Here is a 15,146-nt window from a genome sequence, read left to right as displayed (position 1 = left end):
AGATACTACCCTCACTGTGAATAGAGATAAACAGATATTTTTCTAAAGTGTTTCTGGATCAGTTTTTGTCACTGAGTATTTAATTAAATATTTAAACAAAACCAGACAGATTAGAAAAAGGTAGGGACATGTCCCCAGTGTAAGTTACATCAATGCTGGTTTCCTTGTAAATTTGGGAGGATACAGTGCACCCTAATACGATTAAAGTTTTATACTAAATAGCAGTTATTTTTATGCTCAGGATTTAGGCTGTTGCAGTACAAATGTTCCATTTCAAAATATTCTTCACAACTCCTGAGTGACACAGCAAAAATTCAACAGAGATTGTGAGTTTGAATCCCAACAATACCACAGCCATCCATGACCAGGGGTCCAACAGAGCATAATTGGCCATGCTCACTAAGTGGAAAGGATGGTATTTTTCTCTCTGTTGTCAATTAGAGCGACACTTGACAGACCTGGGCATCTGTAGGCTTGTGTGTACGGGAAAGTTGGGTGCATTCATGCTGATGTGTGGGATTTAGGAATGATCAATTTGGGAGTAAATGGGGTTAAAAACATGGCCAGTACAAATTCACATATAATTAATAAGCTATAGAGCAATGGTCACCAACCCTGTTCCTTGAGATCTACAATGCTGCAGGTTTCACCTCCATCCAAAATTGAACACACCTGTTTTAGTTAATCAAGAACTTTGTAACGCAACGATTAGATGGTCAGATGGGCATAATTATGGTTGGAGCTAATGTATTCAGGAAGGTAGATCTCCAGGAACAGGGTTGGTGACACTGCTGTAATGTAAACAAATTACAGGTGCATCTCAAAAAATTTGAATATCGTGGAAAAGTTCGTATTCTTTCGTAATCTAATTCAAAAAGTGTTTCTTTATGTTCTAGATTCATTACATATAAAGTGAAAAATTTCAAGCCTTTTTTTGTTTTAATCTTGATTATGGCTTACAGCTCATGGAAATCAAAAATCCAGTATCTCAAAACATTTGAATAAAAAATTTATAATACAGAAAAGTCGACCTGTGAAGAGCTCTAATCAGATAATTAACTCAAAATACTTGCGAAGGTTTCCTGAGCCTTTAATCTCTCAGTCTGGTTCAATACACACAACTACAATCAATTTTCAGATAAAGGAAATTTTTCAGTTCATTTGGAAATCAAGGTCCCAGAGTCTGGAGGAAGAGTGGAGAGGAACAGAATCCAAGTTACTTGAAGTCCAGTGTGAAGTTTCCACAGTCAGTGATGATTTATGGTGCCATGTCATCTGCTGGTGTTGGTCCATTGTGTTTTCTCGAGTCGAGAGTCAATGCAGCATCTACCAGGAGATTTTAGAGCACTTCATGCTTCCATCTGCTGACAAGCTTTATGAAGATGCTGATTTCCTTTTCCAGTAGGACTTGGCACCTGCCCACCGTGTCAAAACTACTAGTAACTGGTTTTCTGACCATGGTATTACTGTGCTTGATTGGCCAGCCAACTCGCCTGACCTGAACCCCATAGAGAATCTGAGAGACACCAGACCCAACAATACAGACGAGCTGAAGGCCGCTATCAGAGCAACCTGGGCTTCCATAACACCTCAGCAGTGCCACAGGCTGACTGTCTCCATGCCACGCCGCATTGATTCAGTAATTCATGACAAAGTATTAAAGCCCAGACCAAGTATTGAGTGCATAAATTATCATACTTTTCAGAAGGTCAACATTTCTGTATTATAAATTCTTTATTCTAATATTTTGAGATACTGGATTTTTTATTTCCATGAGCTGTAAACCGTAATCATCAAGATTAAATCAAAAAAGGCTTGAAATATTTTACTTTGTGTAATGAATCTAGAATTTATGAAAATTCCACTTTTTGAATTAAATTATGAAAAAAAAAAAAACAACTAACTTTTCAACGATATTAAAATTTGAGATGCACCTGTATATTATCTCTTTCTTTCCTTTTCATATTTACTTTAAAAGGAAGTCATTTACTCCTGGTACTGGATCGAACCATCTGGATTGAACCATTCCTTATGGAGCCCATGCTCCATAAGGGATCTGAGAAGGTCAGAGCTCACTGCTGACCTGGAAGTACTTGTGACATCATCATACTATACTGTGAGACCGTTACTTGGACAGCTGCATTCACTTCCTGTCCTGTGCTACACCAGGCAGGTGGCATTTGCCAAATCACTCTTGACGACTGCATTCCATAGGTCAGAGTTTAACACTTTAGATTTATAGCATCCTGTTTGGTCTGATTGAGGAAACAAGGCTCTTCTCTCCAGAAACCTTCGAAAATAATCACAGCCTAGAGGAAGAAGCTCTCTGTACGTCATTATCTCTTAGACTATGTGGCCATCTCCTGCACATATTCACAAGCAGCCTGCTGTCTGAATTCTGTGTTTTCACTATGTGCGGTAATAATTTTACAGTGTGGTGTAGTGATGTGGATTGTGATTTGGAAAGTAGTGTGAACAGGAAAGGACAGAATACCAGTGCATCACAGTACTGGCCATACTGAGTGTAACATTCAGATATATAGCACTGGCAGTGAAGTACACTGAAGCACACTGAATTTGCAGCATAGTGATATTTTTCCATTATTAATCTTCCCTTTCAGATGCACTGAGATTTACTTATTGATTAGTTCACATCCTGCATGCCGAGGCAAGCCTGTAGTTTCAAAATTGGAATAGATTTTTCCTTTTACATTGATTGGCTCAGGTGACAGCTAATGACTCAGACTGTGTGTGAGTGTGTGTGTGAGAGAGAGAGAACTGCTACACTGGCAGAGTCTACTATTGTTTGTCATGTGTTAATTTGTTGTTTTTTTTAAATACTGTGACTGAATGGTTGTGTGTATGAGTGTGGTGTGTTTTTGCATGTAAATGTACTACAGATATAGTGTGTGTGTGAGAGAGAGAGAGAGAACTGCTACACTGGCAGAGTCTACTATTGTTTGTCATGTGTTAATTTGTTGTTTTTTCAAATACTATGACTGAATGGTTGTGTGTATGAGTGTGGTGTGTTCTTGCATGTAAATGTACTACAGATTTTGTGTGTGTTTGTGCATTGTGGACAGGTTTGATGACTGATCTTATTTTCTCCCTAAGTCATTGTACCACTGTAAGATGAAACGGAGCTCACACACAATAATCACACAGTTCCACTACATTATGATATGCCCATTACTCTGCAAGAGAAAAATATGTATTATGAAGAATAAATTAATGCAAGTTTATCCATGTAGTTGAAAGCTGAACATAAAACACAGTGTGGTTATACTGTGACCATTTTTTTTTTTGTTTGAAGAATGACTAAAAGTACGTCACTGTATAAAGGAAAAGTACCGGGTGTCTTTATGCTCACTTCACCCCATGAAATAGACTCTCCAGCCAGATGCATTGTGTGTCTACCTCTGTTATCTAGTGCATATCGCCTGCTTTCATCTCCCCCCTGATCTGCAGGCACTGAACTACCCCAGCTTAACATACTACCTCCCAGGCTCATACACACACACACACTCCAAAGCTGTTATCGCACAGCTACAGATGAAGACCCTCACCTATAGGCCAGAACACACACATTTTACCATCCCAGATCAGATCACCCCCCCTCCTCCCTTCTTTGTTTCCCCCTTTCCCTGTCCTCGCCCTGCTTTTGTTTTTCTACCTTTGAGCACATGCTAATCTTTACCCCTATGACATCTGGAATGTCCTCTGCTTTTGATAGTGAGTGAGGGAGAAACATCAAGAGACTGAAAGTAAACTATATTAAATATAGACACACCTAACTATTGTCACTCAAGGTATCACTATAATTGGGTAGAAAATAATGAGCTGTGTTGTATTTCCTTTTATAGTGACAATGGCAGCCATGAAAACCCAGGAGCAGCGGACTAGCCCCTTAAAATCAACCATACACAGTGAGTATAAAGATTATAAACCTTATTCATGTGTTCTCACATATGTAAACAATGATATGAGTATGAATAATATATTAGCTTTGAAATGTTGCTCTTTGCAACTTTGAAATGTTCAAAAGAGAATTCTGTTGAAATGGGGCGGCTGTGGCTCAGGTGGTAGAGCGGGTTGTCCACTAATCGTAGGGTTGGCGGTTCGATTCCCGGCCCACATGACTCCGCATGCCGAAGTGTCCTTGGGCAAGACACTGAACCCCAAGTTGCTCCCGATTGCAAGTTAGCGCCTTGCATGACAGCTCTGCTACCATTGGTGTGAGTGTGTGTGAATGGGTGAATGTGACGCAGTGTAAAGCGCTTTGAATAAAAGCGCTATATAAGTGCGCCATTAAATGTTCAGTGCTTTCGGTGAAGTAAAATGCTAGAAATGTAGAGGCAATGTACAAGGGAAAAGGGACCTGAATAATTTGAAGAGGCCTAGATAAGAAACAAATGTATTAAGGGGAATTATGTCCAGTGTTATACACAAGTAAAAGAATAGTTATACAAGTGGTAGCAAGCTCTGAGGGTCGGGCAGTTGATAAAGCTCTCCTGACCCAATGACCATCAATTGGCCTTCTCAGCACATTCTTTTTTACGCATGGCTGAGGCACATGAGCACACACACACAGCCTGACCATAACTTCTCCACTAACATAAACAACAGACCGTCACCTTTGAACTCCTCACCTCTCATCTGCTAATCTGTGTAGCTGGACTGTCTCATTGTATATCTGGTTGTGACTAAAATACATACATCTTCCCTTTTATCTAAGCTAATGCCCCTTCAGGTTTTAAGTTCAGAAGAGCTTTAATCCAAGACAAGTTACTGTTCATGTCAGCTTTTACTGCAACATTAGTACTAGGCCTACACGATATGTCATCTGTTACGTGGTTAACACAGTATTGCTCTTTGCAATCCTGGTATCTCAGAACTCTGCAGTATGCAAACGACCACTTTTAACAAATAACATTTCTAACTGTGCGTTGTGGGTATCCTTACCAGGTCACTCAATAAACTTGGTTAAAAATAATGTACATCAGTTTTGAACTCGGTCACATTAGAGCTTAATGTGTTTTACATATATTGCAAGTTATATCATAATCACTTAAACCTGTAGCAATCAAATTACTTTTCTCATTCTGTTTTCTATTAAGTAATGCTGTGTCATCTTTTTACCCCAATCAATCTCTCCCTCTTTGTGTGAAAACTCCTGGTTACTACGGAGCGCCAACATCAACCTCCACATAGACTTTTCTTCTCGTTGCACTTCTGGCATGAGTCACAGATGAGCTGGAATCAGTGGTCCAAATAAAGTTCAAGTATTTCATAGCATATGAAAAGGGGAAGGTTCCAAGGTTGCATGTACTGTCAAAAGTAGCTGCCAAACCAACCTCTTCCAGGTGTAAATCCCTAAAACTGGAGCTCTGCTTAGCTTCACAGAAATATGTTCAGACTTTGACACTTCATTCAGCTTATTGAGAGTTAACACAACCATACAAATAAATAAAAAGCCTTTAGTAAAGAATAAAGTAGCCTTAAACACTTTAGCATAATACTTAGCCAAGAGTAACCAAAATGTAGTCAATTCATGCATGACCATGATTTGATGGAAACCTTGTTCTCTTGACAGATGATGGCCGTCCTATTGCACAGGCAAAAGCTATTCAGTTCCGTACCATTGCACCTAAAGCTCCAACATTGGGTTCATCCTCTGCGGTGATATCCAGCCATCCACCCTCTACCCTTCCAGAGGCTTCTACAGCTGTCAGTCCTAAATCCATCTTGGTACCTGCACAGAACTATGCACTCATGCAGGTAGCTGGGCAGGAGGGTACTTTCTCATTGGTGGCTTTGCCTCAGACATCACCACAAAGTCAAGTCCAAAAGAATTTAAAACTACCTATTCCCAGATATCAGTCAATAAGAAGCCAGAGAGCTTCTGAGAAAGCTAGTAGTAAGATGCAGAACTCAACCAAGTTGGTCAAGCTTCCACTAGCAAAGTCTACAGTCAAAACAAACGTGGGTGTTTCCAGTTCACCTGAGACCCTAGAATCATCATCTGAACAGATTGTCGGGATGGGCTCTGCTGCTTCATCTGAAATCTTGCTGCCAGACAATGCTATCCTTTGCACAGGGTCACAGTCAGATCAAGCAGTGAAAAGAAGCGTTGATTCTCTAAACAACTTCAGCTACTCCACTAGAGCCTCTGCCACTGCACTTGTTGCTCCTGTCAGTAATAGCAAAACTATAAAAACAGAAGGTACCTCTGCAGGAAATGCTATTACTGTCCTCTCCCCCACCATCTTCAGCAAAGCTGTCCAGATAATCCCCTCTCCCCCCAAGGGCAAACTCCCCATTCTGCCATACGCCAAGGTGAAGAATTCCCTCTTACCATCTACAGGTCTTGCCAGCACCCAGTCCCCAGTGAAACTCTCATCGAATCAGGCCAAAAATAGGCCAAAAAGCTCTCTGGACATAAAAGGCATGGTCACAGACAGCAGAACCAGGAGTGCAAATAACACCCACTGCAAAAAACCCACAGGCAAGAGGCGAGGGAGGAAAAGGAAAACCATGGAGGACATTCTGTCCTTTGAGGCAAAGAAGAAGAGATCTTTGTCATTTTTCTCCAGGAGAATACCAGAAAAACCACCATCTGGCACCCAGTCTTCTTCTTCACAGGTCAAGGTTGTGGACATTTCGAAAAAGTATCGCAGCATTCGCCCAAAGCCTATTCTAGTCATGGAAACCACTGTTCCTCAACTTGTACCACTAGCTTCTCTTTCAAGCTCTAAGAACATTGACCAGAAACTTGTCATGGGGCAGGAGATGTCAGGAAAACCACTTAGTGCTGTCCAACCAGGCTTAGTGTCTATACCAGCACCAGGGCAGCAGTCTATGGCTGAACCTGGAAATTGTGGAAGGTTTGCATATGTAGGTAGCCATGCACTCCACCGATGTACAACCTGCAGTAGGTGTTTTCAGTTCAAGCATCACTTACAGAGTCACATGAACAGCCACAGTAACCTGAGACCGTATGGATGTCCGGTGTGTAGGAAAGCCTATGCTCACTCAGGTAGCCTAAGCACACACATGAAGCTTCACCATTCAGAGGGGAGGCCCAGGAAGAGCCTCCGCTGTGAGTTTTGTGAGAAGGTGTTTGGGTATGTCGGTGTGTACTTCAGCCACCTCCGAGAAGTGCACAGGGTCATCCTTACTGTGGAGCCATCCATCCGTCAACATGAGGAGAATACACCCATAGAAGGGTAAGAATATCTAGAAGCAGTTTATAGAAACATGATTATTTCCTAGGCCTGATATTTTAATTTATTAATTGATCAGATTTTCTCTTACATTTCCTGTCTCACAAAAACATGGTAGATATACTATATGGCCAAAAGTTTGTGGACACCTGCCCCTTAAATCCATATGTGCTTTTTGAACTTCCCATTCCAGATTTAGTCCCCCTTTGCTGTTTTGTTAAACTCCAGTCTTCTGGGAAGGCTTTCCAATATATTTTGGAGAGTGGCTGTGGGGATTTCTGCTCATTCAGGCACAAGAGCATTAGTGAGGTCAGGCACTGATGTCGAGGAGATCTGGGGTGCAGTCAGTGTTCCAGTTCAAGGTGTTCTGTATGGTTGGGGTCAGTTCTCTGTGCAGGCCAATCGAGTTCTTCTACACTAACCTTGGCAAACCATGTCTTCATGGACCTCGCTCTGTGCATTGTCATGCTGGAACATGTTTGGGCCTCTTGGTTCCAGTGAAGGTAAATTGTAATGCTATAGCGTAGAAAGTCAGTCTGTATAATAGTATGCTTCCAGCTTTGTATCATCAGATTGGGTAATGCCCACACATGGTTGTGATGGTCAGGTGTCCACAAACATTTGGCTATACAGTGTATATAGGCTACACCAAATAATGCCTAATTGTGAACTACTGAGCAAGTGTGTGGCCTGCAATGGAGTTCCATCCTGGGCAATTCCCACCTCACTGTCACTTCCTGGGATAGGCTCTAGAGCTACTGCGACCCTGACCCTGACCAGGACAAAGCATTTACTGAAGAGGAATGAATGAAACGCACTGATTAATGAATGAGACATAGTGCAATTCTAAAGTTCCTTCGCAACATAGTTACATTGCTGATGCTCAATTTCATTTGGTCACTTGTTTAACAAAATGCATTTTGTATTTTTCTTTTTTTTTTTTTTGTAACTTTCAGTTTTGTGGACTCTGAGGACCAGGCTTCAGAACAGCGCGTGGATCCTGTGGAGTTGCAAATAAAGTGTGGTCGCTGCCAGGCAATCACGCCCACTTTTGCTGACATGAAGCTACACTTGTTGTATGTGCATGGTGAGGAAGTCCAAGTCCATCTAAAAGAGGGGGTCGTGCATGAGGGACGCGAGGCTGAGAATGAGCTGGTTAAGCACGCAGCCCACTATTGGAGGCAACTCAATGAGAGGCGCAACTTGGTACGCTGCGGAAGTTGTGATGAAGAGTTCTTCTCGTTCTCCAAGCTTGAGTGCCACCTGCATGCCCACCACCGAGGGGTTATAGACAGTCAAGACGAAGAACACGAACTGAAGAAAGAAGCTAAAGATGAGTACGTCACCGAGGGGTTGGTCACAAGCGTGAACTTTAGAGCAGGGTCACGCTTTAATTGCATCCTGTGCAGTGAGGTTTTGAACAGCAAGCAGGACGTTCTGGAGCACTGGAGGGCGGTTCACAAGTGTGAAAACCCAGTCATGCTGTGGGAGGTTCTGGATTCAAAATGAGAGTACAAATCTGCTCTCAACCTAAGGTAGCATCCTAAGGAGCAGTATGTATGGAACATTTATCAGTTTCTTTCATATTTTTAAAATGTCTGTTTTGCACTGTTTTGTTTTGATATTGAAAGGAAAATTTGACTGCTTTAATTTAAACTGTTTGCTTTTTATATTAATTGTGAAGGTTTTTTTTTTGTTTTTTTTTTTTAAACTCTTATGTGTTTCTTTGCAATAGACATGGTTCTGACATGATTTTATTCCAACACAGTGTTTTGAAAATTCAGTTTTGAGCATTATAAATGCACATACAGTGGGGTCAAAAATCTGAGACCACTAGTGAAAATGCATCTGTTTGGCATTCTTTTTCAGTTTAGCTTTTCATCACAAATGATATTATCAGCAACAGTGTGAGTGAAAAGTAGACGCTTAGAAATATTTACTTGAAAGTCAGAGTTTTAGTATTTGTTATGTCCTCATTTTTCTTTAATGACAGTGTGCAATCGAGCTGGCATAGACTCCACACGTTTCTGCAAATCCTTATGATCTATTTTAGATTCAAATCCAACAGTGTGTCATCTCGATACGTGCTCCAATGGAAGGCATAACACTCACTGTAAATCTGACATATTGTACAAAGGAGTTAACATAGTCAATATCACAAATTTGCTTACATTTAAATAGTGACCTAGAAATTGTGCAACATGTTGCACATTTATTTATTTATTTATTTATTTATTGGGATATTCAGAATTCTAAAACTTTGTTTATTTCCAATATGATTTTCAATATGGTCTCAGACTTTTGAACTTCACTGTATATACAAGTAATTTAATCACTAATATTAAATGTTTTTGCTAGTGAGTACATGAGTTAAAATGTATATTTTTGTGATCCAGGGGTGCTATCCATTGGAAGATAATTAAAATTGCTTACTCATTGGCCCAGGGAGTGTTTGGGAAGTGCTTTAGTTTCAGGAAAGCTCCATGAAAATCAAACCTCTAATCTGATGTGGAAGGTCAGTAAAGGAATAGTTTAACCAAAATTTCAGTGCACTTTGAATATCTGAGTGTCTAGCATGATGCTGATTGGCAGCTAGTTGGAATTATACCTTTACCCTCGTAGCCTTGGTAAAAAGAAGAATATTCAGGCTGGAAAGCAGCTCAAAAACTTATCATAGGTATCATAAGTTAAGTTGTACAGTAATGATTGCAGAATGGTGCTGGTATATTGTTGATTTACCACTTTATAGACCTCTGTGTTTATAGACAGCCTTCCTGACCCTCATCCTGACTCTATACTTTGCTCCAGTGCTACCACCTCTGCTGAGGATGTGGTCAGTGGAATTCTTAGAGCTGCTTATCTCAGTTAAGGAAATAAAATATATTCTAAAAATCCTATTTTATATACAACTTCTAGTCTAAAGCAAGAGTTCTCTATACGTGTGTGCACGAGTGCGTCAAGCATTGTTTTTTAAACTTTAGATATATTTAAATATTATTTTCTGTTTAAAGTATCACAGGGTAACTGAATGTACCTTAAATGTTTCAAAACCCTAACAAATGTTGTATACATTTACTGAAATAGATTTTATATATATATGATAGAAAGATAGATAGATATACATAGATATATTGAGGATAGCTTATATATTTGCAAAATGACAGTTATGCTGTTGTTGTATCTTGACTAGAGAAAGTACTTCTAAGATTAAAAACCTCTATGCCACGTCTTGTATTAAGCATACTTGCAGCTCTTGCTATGTACTGTAAATGCCTTCTTGCTTCTTATGAAACTTGTGGGTACATTCTCTAGACACAGATCAAGTCTAGCCCTGGACTTGAAATACATTTCAGTGTGGAAGGCATTTGACATTGTGGTGCTGTGGATGTTATGTTTAAATGTCTAGAAAATGTCAGGATGTGTTCATAAAGACAGGGCACTGCTTAGATTTCTCACCAGCACTCTCATTTTTGAAAGGATTACGGTGCATGAAAGCATCTGAGAACTGCCTCTTTGTTATCAGACTGTTTGTCTGACAATCTGGAGTTTAGATTTAGATAAAGTTTTTGAGCTTAAGTGAACATACTTGGGTTGAAAGTCATCGTGGATTGTGATGATGGTTGAATCCCCAAAGAGTTACATATTAGCTGTGTTTAAGCTGAAGATTAAAACGTGAACAAAAACATGTTTGGTATCTATAGGTGATAAGAATGTGGTCCCCTCTTGTCCCCGATAATTACACAAGTCTGTTTTAGGTGGCTTTAGCCTAACTTGTGCATGTGTGCTCCTGTCCTAAACCAGTGAAGATAAAACAACATAACTGATTGGTACCTAAATAAAAAAGTTATGAAATCTGAGATGAGACTGCTAGGTTTATTTATTTATACCTGTTATGTGAAGAAGAGTAAAGGAAAAATCTAGAAAGCTAGGATGAAAGAGTTTCACATATGGTCTTTTTTTTTATTTTATTTTTAATTTTTTAAAAAGAAAAAAGTTAATACATAGTTCAAAATTTTGTGATGTCAAATCGTGTATTCATTTTCTGATTGTGGTCTGAAATCTTCTCGCTCTTCACTTTGTTGCCATGTTGAAATGCCAGGTTTTTACTGGCATTTCATGGTGGTTGTGCAGAGTGATATTTCATATAAGATTGTCAATGGAAAATCAGCTAAATTAATATAGAACTGCGAATGAATGAATGGTCTGAGGAAGATAACCATTTTACTGCAATTTAACTGAATGGGAGACACATTTGTAATGATAAAAATACTTGCTTTGATCAGCTAATCCAATGGTTAATTATATTATCTGCAGAAATAAAACTTTTAGTTAAACAAAGGCGGCCATTTTTATTGTTATTAGACTTGTGCTTAGAGTGCATGGTGAGCCATGGTACATTTGAACACTCAACCTTACCAGCAGTATACTCTAACTACTGTGATTGTTTCTAAGCTGTGCATTAGACCAATTTTATATATGGTATAACTAGGCCTATCTCGTTTTGCAGCCAGCAGACTAGGTTCAGCACTGTTAGAAAACGCATTATTGAAACTGGTTGGAGATCAGCTTTGTGACTGTTGGGGTTGCGTAAAAAGCCAAATTGAGAAACTGCAATTTCATCTTCACCTGGGGCTGTAAATAGTTTGTTTAACTTTTGTGCATTGAGATCACTTTAATAAAAGAGCACATGAGCTTATCTTGATGCTGTACACAGTTACTACATGGTGTGGCCACTCAGTGAACTTCAATCCAACTCCATGCAAAATCACAGGATGCTATCAGACAAGAGACTGTATCAAGCAGCAAAGGAGCCAGTGATGGAAAATAAAGAAATAGTTTCAAATAGCATAGCTGAGGTGACCTGAGAGAAGGTGGTGTCTGGAAGAAACGGAATTTGATGAATCCTAGGTGATGGGGTTGCAATTAGTTTGAGGGACTTGAAGAGATTATGTCTAGCAGAATGCAAAGAAATCTACAGTAAGTGATGGAGAGGCATTTTTTTCCCTGAAGAGTAGAATGTTGAAGGGATGGAAAGACAAGGTCAGTGTGGACAGGTCATGTGGAGAAGGATAAGAAGGGTGCGTGAGAGAATTTTCAAGAATGTAGAGAATAATCAGAAGCTAGTGATGTGGGGGACCCAGAAATGGACTTTGCCTGAACTTGGGTACAATTTTGACTTGCCTGGCAAAGTGCAATGTAATAACTTTGCTTCTCAACACACTTGCACAAATATCTGAATATTATCTGAGGGTCTCCAAAGACTTATATAGATTACTTGCACGTGATGCATGAATGAGCCTTGACGGTCCATTTACATGAAAATCATTTAAGTCTGAAGTATGCAACTCTTTAAAAAAAAAAAAAAAAAAAAAAAAAAAAAAAAAATTAGTTTTTAATGGTTCTTTGTTTTGTTCCTCTGAAGGAAATATGAACATATCCATGTAGACATTTATAGATTTCAGAGTGGGTTTCAAGTGGGTTTCAAGCAGTGCTGGTAAAATCTAATATTGGTCAATACCTCAACATTGAAACTATTAGGCTTGAGCAATGCATTACAATGGCTTTTGGAAAATATTCAGAACCCTTCTCCATTTCCTCCCCAATTTGGTCGCCTGCCACACTGCTTTATTCAAGATATGTGAAATCAGCCATCATCCTACAATCTTCGCTCATGCTGAATCAAAGGGCAGCCTAACGCACTTTGAGGAAAGCGCTGTTTACCCTCTTCTGGATACATGAACTCTCCGATGTCCATTGGTTAGGGTCGATGTGATTGACAGTATGGCCAATTTTGCTCCTTTGGATGCCAGGCACTGTGGCATTGGGATTTAAACTAGTCAACTCTCAATGGTTATGCAAATGCTTTTTACTTTTTGGCCCTCTATACACAATAATCCATAATGACAAAGTGAAAAGCAAATTTATTTAATCAAAAACTGAAATATATTATGTAGATAAGTATTAAGACCCGTTATTCAGTACTTTGTATAAGTATCTTTGGCAGCAATTTCAGCTTCAAGCCTTCTTGGGTAAGTCTCTACAAGCTGCGAAACACCTGGATTTGAGCAGTTTCTCTCATTCTTCCTGGTAAATCCTCTGAAGCTCAATCTGATTGGATGGAGGGCATATGTAAACAAATGTTCTATGGGGTTCAAGTCTGGGCTTTAGCTGGGCCCCTCAAAGACTTCAGCATTATCTGGGATGTTTTGGGTTGTTGTCATGCTGAAAAGTGAACCTTCTCTCCATCTACACTCTGGAGCAGGTTTTCTTCAAGGAGTTCTCTATATGTAAGTGCACGTTGTGTGCCTTTCTAAATTACATCCAATCAATTGAATTTGCCACAGGTGGACTCCAGTCAAGTTCTAGAGACATCTCAAGATCAAATCAAAACAAACACAATGCACCTGAGCTCAATCAGGAGTGCCTTGCCAAGGGTCTGAGCACTTAGCTGAATTAGAGTGGTTTTTTTTGTTTTGTTTTGTTTTGAAAATACGTTTGCAAAAAAAAAAAATTCTACTCACCCCCCCCCCCCCATTATGGATAATTATGTGTAGATTAACAGCAAAAAATAGTCTATGTAATCCACGTCTGCAAAAAGTGAAAGAGTCTGAATACTATCCAAAGCTACTGTATATCATGAGGTCTCACAGACTACGTTTACATGGACAGCAATAATCTAATCATTGACCTTATTCTGAATAAGACAATATTCTGATTAAGGTGTTTACATGAGTCACTTTTAGAATATTCCTTTTATGTTGCTGTTTTACATGTTATAGAACAGAGATAGATTAATGGCACACATCATTACGTCCCCACGCCCACTTACATGTCTGTAATGCACGTCGATAATGCGACTAAAACAGGAATACTCCACATGTCTTAATTCGATTTGTGTTTACTTCGAGTATGACTTTAGCCGGATTAATGTAATACAAAATTGCTGTTTACATGGTAGTTTATTAATCAGAGTATTGTCTTAATCTGGTTAATATTAAATTATTGTCCATGTAAGCGTACTGATTCATAGCTTAATAAAAATGATAGATAAAATAAAAGTGATTTTTATCTTTTACATATTAAGTCAATAATGACCTCATGCGCCATATTTCATTCAAATACCAAAGGCATTTTCGGGGGGGGGGGGGGGAGGGGGTGGATGATAGAAGAAATCTACCTTGTTAGCATAGACGTGTTGGTGACATGGGCTGAAAAAGCTCAAATGCACACAGAATATAGAAGGAATTTCACTTTGTGTAATCACCTAATTTGACCATCACCACAAGGCTGCATGCATCTACAGTCTGGGCTACATACCATATTTTCATTACAGTTGGTTCCACAAAAAAAATCAACAAAATCCACCCTGAAAAATGAAACCTTGTATTGATTTCTTTTTTAATCTACGAAAGACAGGGAGGCTTAGCCCTACTATCCTTGATGAATCTGAGGACTATGACTTTAACTATCCATAGAACCCATAGAACCCAGGAGGAACCCTTTAGTAATGAAACCCGATAGAGAACAGCACAGTCTTGAACAAAAAAAGTAAATAACTGTAATAAATTCACTGTGGATTCTTTTATGATAATATATACTCATTGTATGAGTTTTATGCCACAATACTGTAATATAATTTTGAAATAGATTTCACTGCTTTCCAGTCACATAAACTTCTGTTTTAATGCTGTGTACTTGTTCCCAGCTTTTTTATTCACTTCGTTCAGTCACCCAGAGAGCGCGTGCATGAAGGCAGTGTGGGAACTAACACGAGGGCCGATGCATATTTCTCTTTAATCATCAGTACACTCATGCTTTTATTCTCTCTCTAGCTCTTTCTCTTTACACCAGGAACATGATCAGTCACAGGAGATCAAAGCTCATCCCTCTAACAGGATTATGGGATAGAGTGAAGGAAGGAGG

General features: G+C 39.3%; 1 protein-coding gene across 3 annotated transcripts in view; it reads left to right on the top strand.

The window, feature by feature from the left end:
* Positions 1–11,483, top strand: part of znf438 (zinc finger protein 438) — a 52,972-nt gene extending 41,489 nt beyond the window's left edge. For all 3 annotated transcript variants that reach the window (XM_053639489.1, XM_053639486.1, XM_053639487.1), the window contains 3 exons: positions 3,864–3,926; positions 5,594–7,226; positions 8,180–11,483. In XM_053639489.1, coding sequence (XP_053495464.1) covers positions 3,869–3,926; positions 5,594–7,226; positions 8,180–8,732 — 2,244 coding nt within the window. In that variant the 5' untranslated portion in view covers positions 3,864–3,868 and the 3' untranslated portion in view covers positions 8,733–11,483. The remainder of the gene's footprint in view (positions 1–3,863; positions 3,927–5,593; positions 7,227–8,179) is intronic.
* The last annotated feature ends 3,663 nt before the right edge of the window (positions 11,484–15,146 follow it).

This window comes from Ictalurus furcatus, chromosome 13 (assembly GCF_023375685.1).
Source record: "Ictalurus furcatus strain D&B chromosome 13, Billie_1.0, whole genome shotgun sequence".
Taxonomy (NCBI): Eukaryota; Metazoa; Chordata; class Actinopteri; order Siluriformes; family Ictaluridae; genus Ictalurus; species Ictalurus furcatus.
The sequence above is the reverse complement of the archived record's forward strand: the minus strand, read 5'-3'. Positions and strand labels throughout refer to the sequence as shown.